At 52.8% G+C, this 20,827-nt stretch overlaps 1 protein-coding gene and 2 long non-coding RNA genes across 9 annotated transcripts in view, besides 2 other annotated features; 1 reads left to right on the top strand and 2 right to left on the bottom strand.

Moving 5' to 3' along the window:
* Nkx2-2os (NK2 homeobox 2, opposite strand) overlaps positions 1 to 11,892 on the bottom strand; it is a 147,599-nt gene extending 135,707 nt beyond the window's left edge. Inside the window, exon 1 of the long non-coding RNA NR_030769.3 lies at positions 11,615 to 11,892. This is a non-coding gene — a long non-coding RNA (NK2 homeobox 2, opposite strand). The remainder of the gene's footprint in view (positions 1 to 11,614) is intronic.
* Nkx2-2 (NK2 homeobox 2) lies at positions 541 to 19,490 on the top strand. 7 transcript variants are annotated; one of them, XM_030248255.1, is made up of 6 exons: positions 1,705 to 1,920; positions 9,520 to 10,215; positions 11,418 to 16,972; positions 18,031 to 18,122; positions 18,909 to 19,065; positions 19,175 to 19,490. In XM_030248255.1, the coding sequence occupies exons 2-3, from the start codon at positions 9,957 to 9,959 to the stop codon at positions 11,978 to 11,980; spliced, it is 822 nt and encodes a 273-aa protein (XP_030104115.1). In that variant the 5' UTR covers positions 1,705 to 1,920; positions 9,520 to 9,956; the 3' UTR covers positions 11,981 to 16,972; positions 18,031 to 18,122; positions 18,909 to 19,065; positions 19,175 to 19,490. The 7 variants fall into 7 exon arrangements, with proteins under 7 accessions (XP_006498963.1, XP_011237651.1, XP_030104115.1 ...); XM_006498900.4 differs by lacking the exon at positions 1,705 to 1,920 and adding an exon at positions 541 to 1,018 and having other exon boundaries at positions 18,031 to 19,065; XM_011239349.3 differs by having other exon boundaries at positions 1,431 to 1,875; positions 18,031 to 19,065.
* 6430503K07Rik (RIKEN cDNA 6430503K07 gene) lies at positions 7,493 to 8,551 on the bottom strand. Its single transcript, NR_108091.1, has 3 exons — positions 8,518 to 8,551; positions 8,204 to 8,272; positions 7,493 to 7,940 (listed from the first exon to the last, which is right to left on the bottom strand). It is a non-coding gene; the product is annotated as an RIKEN cDNA 6430503K07 gene (long non-coding RNA).
* Positions 7,622 to 7,860: an enhancer, noted in NCBI's record as "Nkx2.2 Hh enhancer based on Gli1 ChIP, peak 1". NCBI's record gives its function as "Hh enhancer in ventral brain and spinal cord" and the evidence as "EXISTENCE:transgenic organism evidence [ECO:0001131][PMID:17442700]".
* Positions 7,716 to 7,727: a protein binding site, noted in NCBI's record as "Nkx2.2 peak 1 Gli motif". NCBI's record gives its function as "necessary for neural enhancer activity" and the evidence as "EXISTENCE:chromatin immunoprecipitation evidence [ECO:0000226][PMID:17442700]".
* Positions 19,491 to 20,827: the final 1,337 nt, after the last annotated feature.

Genomic DNA, 20,827 nt, shown 5'->3' with positions numbered 1-20,827 from the left:
AAAAGAAAAGAAAAGAAAAGAAAAGAAAAGAAAAGAAAAGAAAAGAAAAGAAAAGAAAAGAAAAGAAAAGAAAAGAAAAGAAAAGAAAAGAAAAGAAAAGAAAAGAAAAGAAAAGAAAAGAGCCTCCCAGACTTGAGGGATGGGGAAGGGGACAAGAGAGAGGAAACAGAAGCGGGGTCTGAAGAGGGGTGGGGAGTGAGGTTGACTAATCCTGCACAGGTGGCACCTTGGCACAAATACTTCCTGGGCTGCAGAGAGCTGAACACCTTTCCCGGGAAGACTTACACCCCTCAATCTAGGCTGGGTAGTGCACCAGGGGAGGAGACTGAAGCAGAGGCCCAGAGGTCTGTGACCTCCTACGAAGTGCTATCTGCCTTGGACTCGCATATCTAGAGTAAATGCGCTTTCACACATAAATAACGTGCCACATCTGGCCCTTTGGTTTTATGGCGTCTTAGCGACCAAGCAATTTATAGATGGCGACCTTGTTAACCAGCAGCCAGGGCTCGCCAGGAGCTACACCGCGCCGGGCACTGATGGGCACAGAGGAGGGGGGTCGAGTGCAAGGAAGACTGTGGGCCCTGGTCTCCAGCTCAGAGGGACGCCACGGAGAAATCCCACCTCGGATTGGGGGAGAAGGGGCCACGACAGGGTGGAAGGTGGAAACCCCCTCCCTCTCAAGCCGGCCATGTGGCAGCTGAAAGAGCCATCGAAGCCCAAGTGTGTTTGCGCTCATACCCAATTTATTACCGCTGAACATATGGCCAATATTTTGACTCACGTCAGTCGGGCTAGAAAAACAAACAGAGCGCTGCGCGGGGGAGCGGCCCCTCCGCGGAGGCTGCGGCTGCCGCGGGGCCGGGAGCGGGCGAGTGAGCGCGGCTGGAGCCCCAGTCCGAAGCTGGGAGGAGGGCGCTCGCCCGCAGCGCCACAACCCGGGCTCCCCAGCGGCAGGCCGGAGTACCCGAGGCCCGGAACAGCAAGCTAGCCGAGGCGGAACCGCGCCGCCGCACTCCAGGTGAGCCTCCTGTTCGCGCACGTCCTGCATGCATGCTTGCTCACGGGGCGCCCGCAGCTGCGGTCTAGCGGCCACCGGGCTGCAGAAGGAGCCGGGAGCCCAGAGCTCTCCCGCCCTCCCACTGCCAGGACACACTGTCTGTTCTCCTGGGGCTGACCGGCGCTGGGGTCGGTCTTTGCTACCGCTGGGATGCGACCACATCCCGGGCAGGGACCTCGCTACGCCTAGAGGACCAAGCCTCTGAACAGCTCGGCGACCCTCTCGTCCATCTCTAGATGGACTCTGTCCCAGAGTCACGGAGTCGGGAAGCAGCAGGTGGGCAGATCCAGGCATCTTAAGCCCTCCAAGGACTTGGCTGGTCACCAGGGGAAGGAGGCCTCGAGAAGGGACAGCCTCCTCCCTCTGGTCGCATTTGTCGTTGAGAAAAGTTTTACCTGCCACAGACTCCAGGTGTTCCCGCAGCCACACCTGACAGCACGTGGGGCTGCCTTGGGGGCTGGGGGGGGGGGGGTAGCTGGGCCCCTGCTGGAGTTCCCCCCCCCCACCAGCTCCGTGGGCAGGAGCGGCGCCCACTGCCACCACCGCCCACGTCGAGCCCTGCTGACCCTCGAGCCCCGCCCGGGAGGCCTGCGGCAGGGGGAAGGGCGCAGCGGGAGGGGGCGTCCCGGGAGGTGGAGGACTAGATAAAGGCGGGTGTTGAAACGCCGCGGAGCTGTCCCCGCAGCGCGGGGAGTGGGAGGCGGAACGGGCGCGTCCAGCGCCTTGTCAGCCTCCTCCCCACCGCCCCCGCCCCCGGGGCTCTTCGACTTTGCTGGCTGCAGTGAGGAAGGACGCGCCGCGGCCCCCACCTTTGAGGGGTGAGTCTCCTGGTGCGCGCCGCTGGTGACTCACGATTCAGCTTGGTAAGCAGAGGCCAGAATACCAAGGAATTTGGAGATGGCGCCTAATGAGAAAGGAAGGTTCCTTCTGGGGCGGAACTGGCACGCGAGTGGCTCCGGGAGCCGTAAGGAGCTGGAGGGTGAGCGGCGGGAATCAGACTCAAGGACCCACAGGGCTGGGGGCTGGAGTCGTAGACGGTGATCTTCGGGGAGGCGACGAAAACCTGCTGCTTGAAACATTAGTGTCTCCTGGGCCTCACCGGGCTCTGGACAGTTCTCATTTGTGACAGTAGAGATCGCCAGAGGATCAGAAATGAACCTTGGTGGGCCCTGTTAAAGTCAGGGTGTCTTCTGGAAGACCCCTCCACTGATCCTATCATACCCTCCCCTCCCCAGCTCGCAGACTCACAAACAGGCCTTTCTATGCCTCTCGCTACTTCTCCACTTTGGTGGCACTTGGAATTTGGTATGGAGAGGGGACGTTGCTTCCTGAAAAACCTTTGGTGCCAGGTTGGAGGGATAAGACAGAGACTCAGACGTCCCTATTCAGTGCTCTGTGCGGGAGGCCCCCGCGGGTGTGTGTCTGTCTTTGCCTGCACTTAGCTCCGACTGAGAGCTTGCCTTCCTCTCGCACGGGTGACTGCGTTGCCCATCAGCCCGCCTGGTCTGTCTTGAAGTGCTGAATGCTAACGGGTTAGGAGAAGCAGCTTGGCTCCCAAAGTCTGTGGTAATGATTCTGTCACGTGTTAAGGAGTAAATTCAGATTAGAAAGTGCTCTCAGCGCCTTGCATCCCTGAGAAACCCGAATCTCCCGCATTGGAATCGCCTTTATCAAGGGAAGGTCGGGTTTGGCTGGAAGAACGTTCCTGAAGGCAACAGTGATGATGCGTAATCTCATTGTGCCATATTTAATCATTAGAGCTGTGCTAAGGAATAAAGGAAAGGGATTCGCCCGCGGGGACGTGTCCTTTGGTTTCCCAATAAGCGATGATAATGGATTGGCTGGAACAAGGCTCCTTTGGCCCGAGGGGGGCTTAAAGCTACGTTTTTAAAGAAAATATTGGAGGGAGGCCCGTTCCATTTTGTAGTCTGCCCGCAGCCACATTTCGTGTTCAATTTAACATCCATGAAAGTTAAACGGCTTTTCTCGCCTCTTAGTTTATTGGATGCATTTTCAAAGATCTCATTAAAGTGCATTTATCAAAGTCCTAACATATACCCTCGGGGTCTTATGCCCACACAATAAGGCTGATTAATACAAGAAATCCCAATTTCTATGACAATTTACATCTTAGGGAAACACTCCCTTTGGTGGGGGCAGATAATTGGTAAAGTGTTATATATTTTGCCTCGAAAAAGAAAGGGAGGATTGCATCTCTTAACTATCTTTCTCCTGCAACCACATTTACCTGCTTGGGGACCCCAGGCTGTAGGTCTCATGACTAGGTCTGATCATTTTTCACTGGTTATCTGCCAACATAATTGGAGCTCAATTCCTGGGCTTGGAAAACTTATTGACCCCACCTTTTTGACGACATAGGGTACTCATCTGGTTAGTACCTTTCATCCTACCTTTCCTGCTTTTAAAGAATTAATGCCATGGTATGTGCCAAAGACAGACAGACAGACAGACAGACAGACAGACAGACAGACAGACGGGCAGGCGGGCGGGAGGGAGGGCGGGAGGGAGGGAGGGAGGGAGGGAGGGAGGGGAGAAAGGAGGGAAGAAGGGAGGGAGGGAGGGAGGGAGGGAGGAAGGAAGGAAGGAAGGAAGGAAGGAAGGAAGGAAGGAAGGAAGGAAGGAAGGAAGGAAGGAAGGAAGGAGAGAAAAACTCACCTTAAGCTTGAACCCACAGTAGACTGTTTTCATCCAGCCAGCCTCCATGACTGGCCCATCTGCTCTATATGACTGGTGAGGTCAGGTTCTTCCCTGCTAGATGTCTGGCCTCCCTGCAGCATTCACACAGCCTCTATCAGTGCACTTGCCCCAGGGGCAAAGGTACATGCCAACCAACTGAAGCTAGAGCTGACTTTCCACAACCCCCCCCCCACACACACACACATACACACACACTCCCAACTTCATTTTCTGGGTTTGGAAGGGAGCTGAGTGGTACTCCTGGGCCACAGTGTCAGAATTTCTTTCACGTGGGATGGCAGAGCTGATACCCCAACCTCTTGCAACCCCAGCTCTTGCCAAAAAACCTCCTTGGGGCCTGTTTTTGAGGATGCCTTTTAAAAAAAAGTGATCTTTATGACCACTCACAGGAATAAGGATGGGAGCCATTTTCCATGCCCGTCTATTTAGAGTGCATACCACTCTCTGCCTCCAACCAGAGATAAAATAAACCTTTCTCCTCCGACAAAACCTTTGTGTGGACGCTGTTAATCTTCGCTGGAACAGGAAGGTGCGCCGCTTTGTTTCGGGAGTGAAAGAAGACAAACGCTTGCACCTTAGCACTAACCAGACAATAAACTAATCCACTTGAAGGTTGTTATCTGAGATGGGGTGTGCAGGGCCTGAGAGCTCAGCCACATACTCTACCAGCAAGGGGAGTTCTTTTCAGCCCCTTTTATTCCAGAAAGAAAAGAAGGAAGGAAGAGGAAAAGAAGAAGAAAAAGAAAGGAAGAAAATAATAAAAGAAATGAAGTCAAACAAATAGTGTTCCAGATAAAGGGAAGAGACCTTGTATTTTTCATGATTGGAAATGCTTTGTAGGTGTGGAGGATGAGGGGTGCCCGAGGATAGCTGAAGCTTTGGGCTCTTCAAGGTCGCCTGCTCCCTTTGGACCCTACGCTCAAGATTCCTCACCCTCATCCCCGCCCCTAAGACTTCATCTGTCTTTCCTTCCTCTGGAGAATGCACCTACCCAGCAAACGTTCACCAGCTGAGGGGGATGTGAACTCAAAAGTCCCAAGAGGCCAACCAGCCGAGATGGGAGAGTAGGGGTAGAACGCCACGCAAGGACGGCTGTTTGATCCACAGGTACACGGAGGCTCGTGCCAAAAGAAGGAAAGTGCCAAAGCCTCTTTGGACTTTTTCAAACTACCATTCTTCCTTAGCGTGTCTGCTGGAGTTTAGAACTCAGCCCCTCCCCAACAGGGGGCGTAAAGCCACCGAGCGGAAAAGTGAGAGGCCCTGAAAGCAGGTCGCAGGTAGGTGGCCCCTTGCTCCTGAGCACCGAAAAGGGCGCTCGTGTTTGAGCTACCTGGAAAGTAAACAGGTAAACACCGGCCGACTTAGAGGGCCACTTGTCCTGGAGTGGGGCCACTTAGCCTGTGTACATTCTCTCCCCTTCTGGGCCTCCAGTGATTGTTCAGCTGGGCGGCCGTGCTCTCCAGCCCCCTGAGCGGGTGCTTCAGTCTGCTCCAGGGCTCAGCAACAGAAGTCGGGTGAGCCCTCACCCACGAGGCCTCTGCGTCCCCAAACATCCCAAAGAAGGTTCTTCTGTAGCTTCCAGGGAAAGGGGGGGCCTTCCTCTTGTCGCCCGCTGGTAACTCACCGCGCCTCTTCTAAGGGTTGGGAGAATGAGATCCTGAAGATAAAGCCCAAGGGTGCTGCAGGAGCAGGGCTCCGGATGTCAGGTTGACCCAGGAGAAGTGCCAAACAGGTCTCTCTCTAGCCCAGGGTAACTCGGTGTAGAACTTTAGTGCCCACTTCAACTCCCTAAGTTTGCAACATCAGGGAAAGGCGCACTAGAGCGAGACTCCGAGGGCCGACCAACCACTACTGCAACTGAGCCCAAACACAAACTTGGCGACACTCAGAATGCCAAGTCTTCTCCTGGCCTCAACTCAGAGCTTGGATAAAGCTTACTAAAGAATTCTGCGTGGACAAGACTAGCGCAGGTCCTCGCAGACTTGAAACCGGTGCCAGCACAAGCAGACACTCGCATATCCTGAATTGGCAGAATCAGTATGGCGGCGAGACATTGATACCAGACTCTTCTAAGAGGGAAGGGGCACGCGACTGGGTCCTCTCATCCTGCTGGAAATGTAGGATTTCCGCCATGAAGATGGTCCAAAGGCCCAGCTGTGACTCTCTCTGGGAGGCCTTTTGGGTGTCCTTAGAATACAACTGCTTGTTAAATTTGGTTAGAAATTCCTTTGCCTCTAACCCGTCCATTCTTTTGACCCCAAGCTCAGCCCGCGAAGTCTGGAGGACGCTGGAGCTCTGTCTAGGCGGGAGACTAGTCCCCTATCTCCAGCTGTGCCTGTACAGGCCTTCCCACGTCTGCCAGCTACCCCTGAGGGACTTGCATTTTATGATCTTCTAACAAGCCCGGTTTCTCCCCCTCAATTACGAGCATCCCAGCGGGTTTCCTATGTCTTTTCAATTGCAAATTTTAACGCTTTGGAAGCAGACGTGGAAACCCCAGGGGCCACGGAAGGGTGACGAACAGAACTCTCCGGATCCCCAAGGAAAAGACCGAATGAGCACGTTTTGCTTCGCAGCTGAAGGCAAGGCCCGAGTTTCTCTTGCCCTCCTAGTCTAGCTGCCCAGTGCCCCCAGACCTTCAAAGCTGGCTTAAGAGGTGAGGGTGGAGCTGGGCAAGCGCCAGGTGGCTTCCTGAGTCCGCAGGGGAAGGATGGGTCCTCGGGCAATGCAGAAAAAGAGCCTGTGGGCTGAGCTGCCTTCTGGTCGCTTTAGTTGAGACCCAGGAGTCGGTATTCTGACAGCCCCGGCCTCCGTAAACTTGTGCTACCTCAGTGAACTGGGGTGGAGGGGCGTCTGTCCCAAAGCACCCAAGCAAGCACTCCCTCCCCACCATTAATTCCCAGAATTCCCTGAGGAAAACAAACAATTCTCTGGTGCACTTTGCTGGGAAGGGAGCATGGTCAATAGCCACTGACTGCTTCTAAGAAGAAAGGCCCACTACGCCTAGGAAAAGCCAGAGAGTAAAGTTGGCAAAGAGTGCTAGGTAGTCTAACAAGGAAATGGACAGGGTCTAGGTGGCTCCCAGAGGAACACCCACATCAAAGACTTAAAGGTGACTCTGAGACTGGTAACAAGCGACCCCTTTTCCACGCATTTCAAGAACTGGCCTGGTCCAACCAAGCAGTGCTCTGGCCACACATCCCACCCCCCATAGAGGCTCCCCTGATCCTCAAAGAAGTCCCTTCCTCTAAAACAGAGAAGGAGGGGGGACAAAGGAAGAATTTTTTCCTTGCAATGCTTGAGTTGAGAAACTATTTCTCCCCAGTATTTATTTAGCCACCGAGTAACAATGGTGTAGCAAGCCCATCCTGCCCCTGGATCCAAATTGGGTCCCCCCACACACACACACACACACTTCTGGAAAGCTGACTTTCCCCCCTCCCACCCTGCCGGGCAGAGAGCCCCAGCCTGAAAAGAGGGAGGGAGAGGCAACAGGCTCTAACGCTGAGAAAGAAGCTGGAAAAACAGAAGGGGGGAAGACAGAGAAAGTAATGAGTCTGAGGAACACGTTTCAAACCAGATACTAATTCTTGCAAGGGGAAAAGGGAGGAAGAAAGGAGAAAAGAAAAGCAGGAGAAAGAGGAATGGGGAACGTCGACATGAAGGGGTTTCCTTAATATTGTGGACGGATTCAGAAATGAATGAAGAGATAGTCCATTGAAAAGGGTTGAATGCCATGACAACTAGGGACAACCTTAGATTTATTCCAAACAGTTAGGACACATTGAAAGAGAGCGTCAATCATGTATTATTTCGCCACTGAAATAAATGCAAAAACCGGGCCTGGACAAAGGCTTCCAACAGGAGCGGGACATTTGTCTACATTTCCCTCATTGTCCGCAGCTTAGCAATCGGTTTGTATTTGTGTTTGCCCGGGTCCGACCACCCAGGACGCGCCGACGTGGGGCTCGCTCCAACCTGGGCCATTGTCACCCACGTCACATACTGGGGGCGAGGCAGAGAGAGTTGCAGAAAGCCGCTGAGCAGCTCGGAGTGAGGCGCTGTCACAAGGCTCTAGAAACCCGGGGGTGGTGGGGGCGCCGCCGCGGCCCAAGCAGCTGTGAGCTTGGAGGACTCGATGCCTGAGCGTTCTGCTTCGCCTGGACTAAGGCAACCCAAACAAGGACAGTTAGAGGGAAAAATGAATAGAACCAAGTCTGTTCTTCTCTACCCCCGCCTCCCCCCACCCCAGGCTAAGCCCACTCCTGATGTTAAGTGGGGCGAACAAGTGGTATGTAGCAAACTTGCAGCCTCGTACCTCCTAAATTGAAATAGAATGAAGGGTATATAAGATACAGCGTTTTCCTTCCGGTTTAGAGAAGTTCAGTTCCCAGGTTTGAAAGAGGTTGTTGGAAAGTTCACACTAACCTAAAGCCAACTGGAAGCCTGGAGCACGCCCTTCCAGCGCACTCCCCGAGGAGAAAAAAACTGGAGAAACTAAAACGTAAGAAGCAAACATAAAGACAACGCAGCAACATCCACTAGACCTTCGACCTCGTCTCCGTGGATTTCTGGGTCTTCACCCGGATCGGAGGCGCGCGCGCGCACGCACACACACACACACACACACACACACACACACACAATACCACCTCTCTTTCTTCCCGCCGCTCCACCTTTAGCTGGAGGTTGGGAGGGTAGAGGGCCTGGGAGGCTAGGATAGTAAAAAGGTAGCAGGGTACCCAGGCTCTTCCCTTCGCCAGCTGGAAATAAGCTGAGGCCACAGGCGCTAGGGCGCAGGTCCGAACCCTGCCACTGCTAGAGCCGCAGGCTCCCGCCCCTCCCTTCTCTAGACCGCCCGCAGAGCAGAAAGTGGAGGGCCAGTCCTCTTCCTCCGCTAGGAAACTGGGGGCTGGGGGGGGGGGGGAGGTAAATGAGTCTTTAGCAAATAAAAGGCGGCCGGAGGGGGGTGGTCCTCAGTGGTAGCTCTGGCATGTCCAAGCCTATTCCTCTCCTGGGTTTCCAGCTCTTTCGCGGTTAACTAGAATCAATTACTTGACTTGTCATTTCTAGTACTCATCCTTAAGCTTCAACCAAAATATTGACCTAGGAGGCTTACAGAAGTTGGGCTCTTGCCATTTGAACTGGATCTTGTTTAGGGAACCACCAGCGATGGGAAGGAGAGATTTCAGCGGCTCAGCCTTCACCCCCTCCCCCTTTTCCAAAGGCACCACAAATCGCTAATTTTCTGGCTAGTTGGGGGGCTGAAGGAGGGGGCTTGTGCACGGGGCGTGGAGAGGTAGAAACCTGTGAATGTTAAAAAGGATTCTTTGCCCCCTCCTTTCTGTTTTGTTTTCTTTCTCACCCCAAACCCCCCCCCCTTAAGATGCAATTTGTTAAAACGGCTCTTTTCAAGTGTGTGGACTCGAGAGCGACGCGGTGGTCCTTTGTATGTAAATACTGAGGGAGAAAAAAAGCTCTCCCCATCTTTGCAATTAATTGACACGTTACACCTCTCATCTTGCTCTAGAGGGCTGTTGGCTGGGAGCGCAGAGCTCCCCAAAACCCACAATTTCACATCTGCAAATACTGTCTTCATCCACTTGACTCCCAAGACCCGCCCACACGTGGCCAACCTTTGCGGTTTTAATGTCTCTTCCCCCCTTTTTTTCACCCCTCTCTCGCTCCCTCGACCCCCTCCCTCTTTTCCTCCCTCCCTTTTTCTCCCCCTCCCCCCTCCCCAGGTTCGTGAGTGGAGCCCAGCCTTATATGGACTGATCGCTCAGGCAATGGCCCATTTTTTCCTCGCCACCAGCCGCCACCGCGCGCGGAGCGGCCGCCGGAGCCGGAGCTGACGGCACCTTGGCACCTCTCCTGGAGTTACAAACTGAGGCCGCGCGGCGCTGGGCGCGCAGGCCCCCAGTCACAGCCTACATTTCTGCGTGCTTTCCGAGAAGAGAGAGGCACCGGGTGGGCTTTATTTTTTTTCCCCTTTCCCTTTTCCCCCCACAGTGTCCTCTCATTTTAAATAATAATTATCCCAATAATTAAAACCCATCCCCCATCCCTCCCCCCATTCCTTTCCTTAAACCCCCCTCCCCCGCCCGCTGGGGCTGGGGAGAGCCACGAATTGACCAAGTGAGGCTACAACTTTGTGGCATAAATTGCGGGGTCCGGAACCATGTCGCTGACCAACACAAAGACGGGGTTTTCAGTCAAGGACATCTTGGACCTTCCGGACACCAACGATGAAGACGGCTCGGTGGCCGAAGGGCCAGAGGAGGAGAGCGAAGGGCCGGAGCCCGCCAAGAGGGCCGGGCCGCTGGGGCAGGGCGCCCTGGACGCTGTGCAGAGCCTGCCCCTTAAGAGCCCTTTCTACGACAGCAGCGACAACCCCTACACTCGCTGGCTGGCCAGCACCGAGGGCCTCCAATACTCCCGTAAGTAGCGAAACTTGGCCGCAACGGCTGTGGCTGCCTCCATTGCTGAGGCAGTAACCCGGGTGGACGCTGGGAGTTTTGGGGAAGAAGCCATTTAATGTCCAAGTCCCATCCCGGATCCCTAGATTTTGAAACATTTGCTTAGTATGCCCTTTTCCCTCCTCGGTAGACATCCCTTCCCAGTCTCTGATGCCATATATTTTCTACGGGAGAAATTAAAGCAAAAGACAAGAGAGACGCTTTCTAAAAGCTGGCTAGAGATGTCAACCGGACTTATGGCTCTGGCCGGAGTACCCTGGACTCAGATGGCCCAGAGGACTTGGCTTTGCTCTCTGGAGCAGGGATCCCTGGTCAGGGTCCGGCTAGCAGTAGAGGGTGGAGGAGGCTTGGGGTATAATAGCTCATCCCTGCCCCTGCATGATTGTAAAAAAAAAAGAAAGAAAGAGAGAGAGAGAGAGAGAGAGAGAGAGAGAGAGAGAGAGAGAGAGAGAGAGAGAGAAAGAAAAAAGAAAGAAAGAAAGAAAGAAAGAAGAAAGAAAGAAAGAAAGAAAGAAAGAAAGAAAGAAAGAAAGAAAGAAAGAAAGAAGGAAAGAAAGAAAGAAAGAAAGAAAGAAAGGAAGGAAGAAAGAAAGGAAGGAAGGAAGGAAGAAAGAAAGAAAGAAAGAAAGAAAGAAAGAAAGAAAGAAAGAAAGAAAGAAAGAAAGAAAGAAAGAAAGAAAGAAAGAAAGAGAAAAACTATGTGGTGCGTGCAGCGGCGGGTGTGGGTGTCCATCCAGAAAGTCCGAAAGCAAAAGCGAAAGCCCCCCAAACCTGGTTTACCCCGCCAAGCCCATCAATGCTGGGATTGTGAGGTTTTCCTTTTAAAAATCTGCCCACGTCTCTCCAAAGAGGAAACTGTTTAAGGGGTCCAGAGCCCTTAACCCTCAATGACCGTCCACACTCTGCGCTTCGCACTAAATTCTCCTGAATAGTGGGAACCCCTAGAAACTTATGCCTCAGAGCCCCCGCTGCGCAGACTCTCCTCTGAACCCTAGCAGACCCCGACGGCTTACTCGGGCGGGGATTGCTGCAAAGGCAGCGGGTCTGGGCTGGTCCAGTGGGCCAAGGGCCCACGGAAGAGCCCTGGGACTCCGGGTGACCCAGGTGGCACTTGGCCTCCAGCCGCCTGATGCGCTTCTCTTCCCCCCCCCCCCCCCACCCAGTGCACGGGCTGGCGGCCAGCGCTCCCCCCCAAGACTCGAGCTCCAAATCCCCAGAGCCCTCGGCTGACGAGTCACCGGACAATGACAAGGAGACCCAGGGCGGCGGGGGGGACGCAGGCAAGAAGCGGAAGCGCCGAGTGCTCTTCTCCAAAGCGCAGACCTACGAGCTGGAGCGGCGCTTCCGGCAGCAGCGGTACCTGTCGGCGCCCGAGCGCGAGCACCTGGCCAGCCTCATCCGTCTCACGCCGACACAGGTCAAGATCTGGTTCCAGAACCATCGCTACAAGATGAAACGTGCCCGGGCGGAGAAAGGTATGGAGGTGACGCCTCTGCCCTCGCCGCGCCGTGTGGCAGTGCCGGTCTTGGTCAGGGACGGCAAACCGTGCCACGCGCTCAAAGCCCAGGACCTGGCAGCCGCCACCTTCCAGGCAGGCATCCCCTTTTCCGCCTACAGCGCGCAGTCGCTGCAGCACATGCAGTACAACGCCCAGTACAGCTCGGCCAGCACCCCCCAGTACCCGACAGCACACCCCCTGGTCCAGGCCCAGCAGTGGACTTGGTGAGCGCCGCCCCTCCAAGACTGGAGGCCTTAGGCCCTGGCCCCACCCCAGCGGCGCCGGTGGCGAGGAGGACTCGATCCTTACCACGGTTGTTATTATTATTATTATAATTATTATTATAGAGTCGAGTCTGACTTTCGACTCAGTTGAGGAGGCACAGGGAGGTTGCCTGTGCCTCCCCGAGTGGCAGATTCCATTGACTCTGCCCCATCGCTCTCCCCTTTGAACTTTTGGAGAGGATAGAACTCTAAGCCGTGTTTACAGAATGTTTGTGCAGCTTTGCTTCTTTGCCTCTCTCTCCCTGAGGGGACCAAACCATCCCAACGTTAACGTTGTCACTTGAAAAGAGAAAGGACCAACCGGCCCCCACCCCACCCCACCCCCGCACTGCTTTCGTGAATTTTGTAAACTATGTTTGTGTGAGTAGCGATATTGTCAGCCTTCTAAAAGCAAGTGGAGAACACTTTAAAATATAGAGGATTTCTTTTTTTATAAGAAAATGCTAAATATTTATGGCCATGTACACGTTCTGACAACTGGTGGCAAATTTCGCTCTTCGTTGTAAATATCGCTAGTGATCGTTGCCAAATGACGTTCTGGATGGGCCTGTATCCCCACCGGGCCTGCCTCTCTTTGTCGTTTGTTTTCGGTGGGTTATGTTTGAGTTGCAGCGGGTTTTTATTTTTATTTTTATTTTTATTTTTAATTTGTTCAGTGCAAACATTTTTCAACTATGAAAAAGGAAAATATGTGTAGGGAACTCACCCCCGGGCCCCCTTTTTCGTCTCCTGAGCATCGGAGCTTGGAACTCAGCAGTTTCACGTGGTTTCCCCAAGAGCGCCGGGCGCTGAAAGCTTTCGATTTTTTTAAATAAGAATTTTAATAAAAATCCTGTGTTTAAAAAAACAAACAAACACAAAACCAAGCCCAGTTCTTGAGTTTGTTACTTTCCCTCCCGGGCCGAGTTGGAAGGGGCGTCAACCTCAAATCTGGAGCCTAGGGCTGTATTCTGGGCTAGTTCTGGCGTTTCCTCTCGCAGCGCAGTGGCCGCGGGGTTATCCAGACAGTGGAGGAGTGCACGGGATAGGCCTCAGGCGGGCTGACCCAAACGATTCCGCGCAGGACCAGAGCAGCTTGGCCTTCAGCCTGCTAGCCAGTGGTCCAAAGTCCTTGTTGGCCTGGCGCTCTCCGGCTTCTGTGCACTCTCTGAATCCCCAACAGGGGGAGGGAAAGTGACTTTGGGTAGCGCCAAACAAGGAAAGCAAGCCCCCCTCACTCGCCCAAATCTCTGAGTGGCTCCTTCAGCCTGAAAAGCTGTTGAAACCACTACACTTGATGGCTATCACTTTGTTAAGTTTAATTTACCTCTGGCTAAGGGGACGGGGGGGGGGGGTCTGAGATTGAGTCTGATGGCTTTCTCTTTGCACCACTTTCTCAATATCTGCGTACCAAGTTGAGGCCTAGTTGACCTCTTCGAGTCCTGAGCGCTGGGATGAAGGGCGGGAGAGCTAACATTAAGGTTTCTGAGGCTTTGCCTGTCTCTAGAAACTGGCTGAGCCCTGGGTGACCAAACCAGATCTGGCGCCTTCCTCCAAACTGGTCATTCCTCTTTAGTCCCAGGAGCCAGGGAAGTAGAGCGACTGGGGATCCTAGGCAATGCAGTCTTCTCATTACTGATGCCCCATCTTGTCCATCCCTCTGGCCTGGAACCCGATCCGATGGAGCTGGATAGTTCTTGGTTTCTTGGTCATGGCTCTGGGTGGACGGTTAGAAAGTACAAGCTTGGGGTTGAGTGGAACTCCTGCCACCAGGGCTCGGGTAGGAGGACAGGCATGTGCACACCGTCCACTGAGGTGGCAATCTTTCCTTCCTCCACTGCGAACTGAGCTTTTGTCGCTTGAGCCTGGAGCACACATGGTCCTGCATCTCAGCGGGCACACGCCTTTCTGTTCTGTCTCACCGTGACTTCATGAGTCAGAGCCCAGCAAACTCTAAGATGCCAGGAGGTTGAAAGTCAGTCTATTTGGATCTAGTGTCTGTGGTCCTCCAGAGCTCCAGCGTTGAGGTGAGGCTAGAAGGTAAGGAGGCAGCCGGCTGGGCAAAGGGAGTCACTCTAGATGATCCCCTCTCTCTTTCTCCCATCCAGTTGGTGATCAGATTTAATTCAATATCTAAAGCAAACATGATTATCCTTGTGACTAAATTGGGACAACACACGCAAGGCCGTGATTACACTATATTCTGCCTTGTGCACACACACCCCATCACTGAGGGCAATGGGAGTCTTTCTAATACACCCCCTACAGGTCCTTTCCCATCAGCCCTGGGAAGGGGACAGTTTTCCCTAAATACTGAAAAGTCTCCCTTTGTTCTACGCACAAGCTTGGAAACTGTGGGGTTTTGTTTTGCTGTTTGTAAAAGCTGGAGAATTCACTGCCTATGTTTGCTGTGCAATACAAAAGGCAGATGTCCAACCTGCCCTGGAACCAATTGCTCACTATCCTAAGTGCAACTTCTCCTAAGCCCCGGGCCTCTGTGGTTGTCCAGAGGTCCGTTGGGCAGCGCAGGAAGGGTGAGTGTTGGGTGTTCAGGGTCCAGGCTTTCTGCCACAAACACTCACAAGAGCTCTCAGACCCTCACGGGAGTGTTAAGGCCCAAACACTTGCAGGTTTCCAGGACCTGGCAAGTTGAGGCCCACAGGCCTGCACTCTCAGTATGTCCTCTCAGGAGTCCCCGGAGGTGGGCCGTGCGCCTGCCCTTCTCTGTCCTCGGGTCCCCAAGGAGTCAATAAAAGCGCCCGTGGAGCCCTGTGTGGCCCTAACCCTAGCGCCCTGGGAGCGCACCCCGCTCAGGGTCCGCTTCGGCAGTCTATCTTCGCCCAATCTACAGAGGGCCGCACAAAACCGCACAATGGGAAAGCTGGGAGCTGGAGATGTTAGAGGCGTGCATATTAAAAAGGGACAGAGAAAGGATCGCAGGGGACAGAGAGGGGAAGAGAGAGAAGCTCCCCCCAGCCCCCCACCCGCACCATTCAGCGCGCTTATCACGGGCAGTGAATCCCGGAGTCAGGCAGAAGTCTCCTTGGGGTTTTGTTGAGCCTGTCACTGGGTCCCTTTGTGATCCGCGGACTCCATGCTGGATTCCATATGGCCAGCTGGGCCGAGGGAGCGCGAGGAGGGACCCGCACAAAACCCAAATTGTGTCCGGCTTTCAAACCCTGTATTGTTGTCTGTGAAAGGAAGACGCATTAAAAATTCGTGCTATATCTATTGGGGAGGAGGATGGAGGAGGGGGAAAAAAGCCACCCTGTCTTTGATGGCTTCAGAGGGCGCTTGCCCCGCCTAGGCCCCGTGACACAGAGTCAGTCTCTCTCTCTCTCTCTCTCTCTCTCTCTCTCTCTCTCTCTCTCTCTCTCTCTCTCTCCCTCCCTCCCTCCCTCCCTCCCTCTCTCCCTCCCTCCCTCCCTACACACACACACACACACACACACACACCACCGTTTGGTTTGGGACCCTGGTGCTCACTCTATCTGAAATGACAGCTAGGCTCTGGTTGGGTGCCCCATGCTGAAGCCAGGCCTGGGGTGCTCAGGAACTAGCTGGTACTCTGGCTTTTCTAGGGCTTCTGGACTTCTCTGGGTATATGCAAACCATATATGTTCATGCACCAATAGACTGATGGTCACAGGGACCTCCACATACTTCTGGAAAGGCCCAAGAGGATAAGAAACCAGGGGGCTGCTCAGCCCAGCTAAGCTGCAGCCAAGGCATCTTTCACCAGGCAGAATCATTTGATTACCAAAGCTAGCTGGGGGGGGGGGGGTTGTCCATCCTTACTTGAACTACAGAGGTGTAGCCATCTGACATTAGTGGGGGGGGGCGAGAACAGTTCAGAACCTTATCCCACAGCCTTCACCCTTCACCTGAAGAGGTTCCTTCCTTAGTTCTCAGTGTCTCCTGCAGAGAGCAATACTTAGAAAGAACACACCCTGTGCGGCCTTCCCTAAGCAGTCTGAGTTGGATCTGAGTACAACCTCTACAAACACCACCCATATAAGCAACATATTTTCTAACCAAAAAAAGTGTATAAACTGCGTTGTGAAAATAAAATAGAAATTGGATGTGTATCTCTAGAGAAAGTAGAAGCACCACTACATTGATGAAAATGTCAGGTTACCTCAAATTCTGTCCCCTTTAGTGCTTTGAAATGCCATCATGTAGATAACTCCATAGAGTGAACACTCCCTTCTCAGTACTCCCCGTTCCCACAAGGGAAATAACTTATTTTCCTTACCTATTGACTGTTGGGCTTAGTTGAGACCTGGCATGGATTTCTCCAGCCTTTTCAAGAGCCTGGTCATTGAAAAGCTAATCCAATATTTGCCAAGAGTAAGGACATTTCTCAAACGTATTTATTAGGGCTCATCGTTTAGTGATCACTTGGACTGAAGACAAGGGCCAGGCAAGAAACGTTAAGGTGCCCTAGACCTCTCCAGGGAGGGATGGTTTCTCTCCACTTCGAACTTAGAAGCTGGGTGCAAACTTGTGGGATGCTGGCATTCCCTTCCCTGTCTTAAGTGGCATTGGATTAGATATTGTGTTGGGTGGTATTTCAGGAAATATGTACTTGTGACTTCCCGAGAGGCCAGGCACAGTGACACTCTAAATCTCGTCGATATATCATCTTTTATCCAGGATCTGCAAATAAACCCTGATCCCCTTGGAGCATTATAGCTGCTGCTATCTCGCTAAGGAAGCGATCTGAGTTTTATTGCTTTTACCAACACCCCAACACACACACACACACACACACACACACACACACACACACACACACACACACACACACGGAGTCTGGATTTTAAAAGCCTCTATATTTTCCCTCCCAGGGCATCGTTATTAAAAGAGGTGAATAGGTCTCAGCGCCGCCATCAGAGCAAGTGCGGAAAGGAGGGCTTGCAAGCGAACGTTTCCAATGCTCCGAGAACCACGTGGGGTGAGGAAAACTAGGATTTTTCGTGTGTGGCCGCTAGGAGGCGCCCAAGCGCTTTTCTCTTTAAGCGACCCACCGAGTCTCTCTGTCCCTGAAACAAACACACCCGGATTGCAGTGCTACTCCCACAGTCTGCCTGCTACCACGGGCAATCAGGCTCAAAACTAGAGTTAGTGTCTGACCATGGGAACAGCTGTTCTATTTACAGTGTGTCCGGGTGACCCGGCATCCTCAGGGGACATCACCATTGAGCATCCTGCTTTTCCTAGGTTGTAATCCTCCCGTCCCTCCATTTCCGCGCTGCTCTTTGCAAGTCCCTACCCCCACAGACTCAGCAAAGTGGTTCCGTGAGCCAGGAGTGTGCTGACCCTTAGGAATTCCCATTTATAGCACTCAGGCGCCATTCCCATGATCCCGAACTGTCTCGGACCATTTTAGATGACGGCAGGGGAAGGTGGCTCAGTATGAGTGTAATGGAGAGTTTAGAGAAATTCTGACTTCGGTCCAACCTTCCCCGCTTTTCGCGGGAGGTACTAGAACGAAGAAACCATCTTTTGGCCAGCATGTAATATGGCCTCCAAGTGATCCTATTCAACCCTCAAATCCAGTTAGGTTGTGGTGCAGCTTACAATCCAGAAAGGCTTCTTGGTCAGAGCCTTTGCCTTGACACTGCATGCTATACAGTAGCGGGATTTTACCACCAGGGGGACACGCCGCGTGGACGCTTGGGGGCGGTTAATGGGAGGCTGAAACACCCCATCCTATAAAAGTATGCCAACTCGGTGCCAATTCCTAAACTACACAGAGGCAGCGGTGTGGGGTGGGGCATCCAAAATGAAAGAGATACACGAGTCGGGATGCCTTCCATCTCTGCCCACAGCCTTTCCAAGAAGTTGGAGGGCATCGCAGTAGACTGGGAGCCCAGAAGATTATCTTCCTCAGCATCTCCTCAATCATTAAACCCCCCTGAACTCCCCTCAAACACCCAAACAAAACAAACAAGCATGAAATCAGTCCACCTTGGCGCTCCAGACACTGATCTTTTTACTTTCTTAAACCAGCATTTCAAAACCGACGGATGGATGCCAGGATCGAAGCTGCGGTGCCCATAGTGTCCGCAAGGTGGAGCGATTGGATAAGAAAACAATTTCAGGTCGGGCGACTGACTCAGGCCTGGGAGCACAATCTGGTCATCTGTGGATTTGAGGGATGTCTGGGTAAAGTCCATTTACAGTAGGACCACAATGCCAAAGAAAGAATTACAATTCTTTGGCTTGGTGCTTGTCCCTTGGAGTGTGATGAAAAGGTTGATGGCATTCAACCTTTTTCTTTCGTCTGCCTTGTGGATGTCAACTGTCTCTGTTACTGTCACCACCACAATTGAAGCATATATTTCCACCTCTTCAAAATGTTTCCTGTGCCAGGAAAATGTAATTTATTCTAATAAAAAATAACCTGACACTTGTTAGTCAATTGGAAGACATAGGAGGGATCTCTTTCTTTCTGTTTTTCTTTATCTGGGGTAATTTAGAGCCTTTCTTCATAAAGTGCTAAGAAACAGTGGCAGGTCTCTGATGTCACCACCATCTACCACTTTTGAAGGCACCTCCCAGGTTCCTCTCCTACATCACCTCGTCTGGTGTGAGCAATCAATTCACTTTACATGTGAGACTGGGTTTCACAGGTTACACTCCCAACACACACGAACCCAGAAAAAAGCCCCAAGAGCAGAGGGCCCACCTCGAAGGCATTCCATGCCATTTCTGGTGAAGACAGGGAGGGACTGGGGAGAAAGGTTCCCTCCTGCTCTGCAGAATTAGCTTGGAATCACCTACCAGGTTCCTGTTAGCAGCCACACACAGGTCCCAGAGTCCTCCAAGTTCTTAGTATTTTACCTGTATGTATGTTTGTACACCATGTGCATGCCTGGTGCCCACAGAGATCAGAAGAGTTCTTCAAATATCCCTGGACCTGGAGTTGAGGATGCTTGTGATCCACCATGTGGATGCTGGGAACCAAATCTGGGTACTCTGCAAGAGAAACAAGTGCTTCTTAATGCCCTATCTCCAGCCCCTGGAAAGAGAAACTTTAATGAGGTAAGTTGGTTAAGACTGGTCCCATGGCCCGGGGGGGAGGGGGCGACACTATCTGCAAGCTTAGGAAGGGCCTCGGGAGATACTGACCCTCCTGGGACTTTGTGCTCAGACTTGCAGCCTCCGCAGAGTGAGCAATCGTTCTCTTCTCCAAAGCCCCTGGTCTTCATGCTGCCCGTGCTCCCTCATCAACTGTACACAGGAGGTCCTGCAGATCAGCCCTGCCCCTCTCTCATCAACTGTACACAGGAGGTCCTGCAGATCAGCCCTGCCCCTCTCTCATCAACTGTACACAGGAGGTCCTGCAGATCAGCCCTGCCCATGTATCTGCTTTATCCACCTTAGACTTTCTTGTGTTTTTGTTGTTGTTGTTGTTGTTGTTGTTTTAAAATAGTTTTGTACTTATTCTTTAACAATTGTCTAACCTATCTGATATGTTTTGGTCATATTTGCACACACCTGGATTCCCTCTCCCCCCCCCCCCCCAACTGCCTTCAGAAACCTCCTCAGCACATCTCCCATTTGCTTGCATAGGAAGGAGGAGGAGGAGGAGGAGGAGGAGGAGGAGGAGGAGGAGGAGGAGGAGGAGGAGGAGGAGAAGGAGAAGGAGAAGGAGAAGGAGAAGGAGAAGGAGGAGAAGGAGAAGGAGAAGGAGAAGGAGAAGGAGAAGGAGAAGGAGAAGGAGAAGGAGAAGGAGAAGGAGAAGGAGAAGGAGAAGGAGAAGGAGAAGGAGAAGGAGAAGGAGAAGGAGAAGGAGAAGGAGAAGGAGAAGGAGAAGGAGAAGGAGAAGGAGAGGAATCAAATAACCACCAAGTTTAATTAGGGGGACTTCACATTCGTGGGTGTGGATTATTTACTGGGCCGTGGGCGACTTGTACTTCAGACGTTTTTGTTTTTCTTTACCTGAGCACTGTTTGTTGGAAAGGGAGAGGGGGTGGCCTGGTGAGGGAAACATGGTCTGAGAGCCGAGGAGCACCGTTGTTTGTCTCTTCTGATTGCCTTCATATCCTCTCTTCCTCCATACCTGCCCCTGGCCCTGTATCTTTTTTTTCTACATAATCTTTGGCACTTCCTCCATCTTCTCTCACCTCCGCCCCGTCTATTTGCCTCCTCCGTGTCCTCTCTCCTCCTCCATTTTCCTCTGGCCTCCTCCATGTCACCGGTCCTCTCTCCTTCGTACCCCACACATGCTCATACTGCTGCCGGGCTCTCCTGCTGCTTCTGGGCATCCAGAACAAACAAGTTAGCTCTTCTCTCCAGAACCCCCACAGCACCAGGAAAGCCTACAGATTTGGGGGCTCATTCAAGCACTTAGGCTCAAACGCACAGCTCCAAAATATCACGCGGAGGAAGCCTATTGAGGGGGCTTTTGCCGGAAACCTTGAGGCTTGCCAAGATGGAGGTGGACCGCTTCAGCTGCCCCGGAGGACGTGCTCTGCAACGCACTGAGGCTTCTGCTTTGCATGGTCAGTTACCTGCAGAGACCTTGTTTTGGGCTCTTTGCTAAGAACGGAATCTCTGCCCTCCACACTGTGAAGAGCGTTTCTGAGCAGTTTGGCACCAGTCGGTCTATGTGATTGGTCTGTGAGTCTGGTGACTTTGCCTGTGAGATTGTGGAAGAATGGCAAAGTAAGGTCCAGCTTGAAACGATGTCCAGCCATTGCCTTCCATCCTACTGTAGGAACTTCCCACACCTTTGTTTTCCCCAGTGCTGGGAAGCATCCATGGACTTCAGGAGCAGATGGGTGCACACAGAAGCCTGTCA

Source organism: Mus musculus, chromosome 2 (assembly GCF_000001635.26).
Source record: "Mus musculus strain C57BL/6J chromosome 2, GRCm38.p6 C57BL/6J".
Lineage (NCBI taxonomy): Eukaryota > Metazoa > Chordata > Mammalia > Rodentia > Muridae > Mus > Mus musculus.
Note: the sequence above shows the minus strand (reverse complement) of the source record. Positions and strands in the feature narration are given on the sequence as shown.

Bases quoted from the DNA above. Each gene is read 5' to 3' on its own strand.
- Nkx2-2 (XM_006498900.4), top strand. From the start codon at position 9,957: ATGTCGCTGACCAACACAAAGACGGGGTTTTCAGTCAAGGACATCTTG. The intron at 10,216-11,417 runs GTAAGTAGCGAA...CCCCCCACCCAG, and splicing joins CGAGGGCCTCCAATACTCCC to TGCACGGGCTGGCGGCCAGC.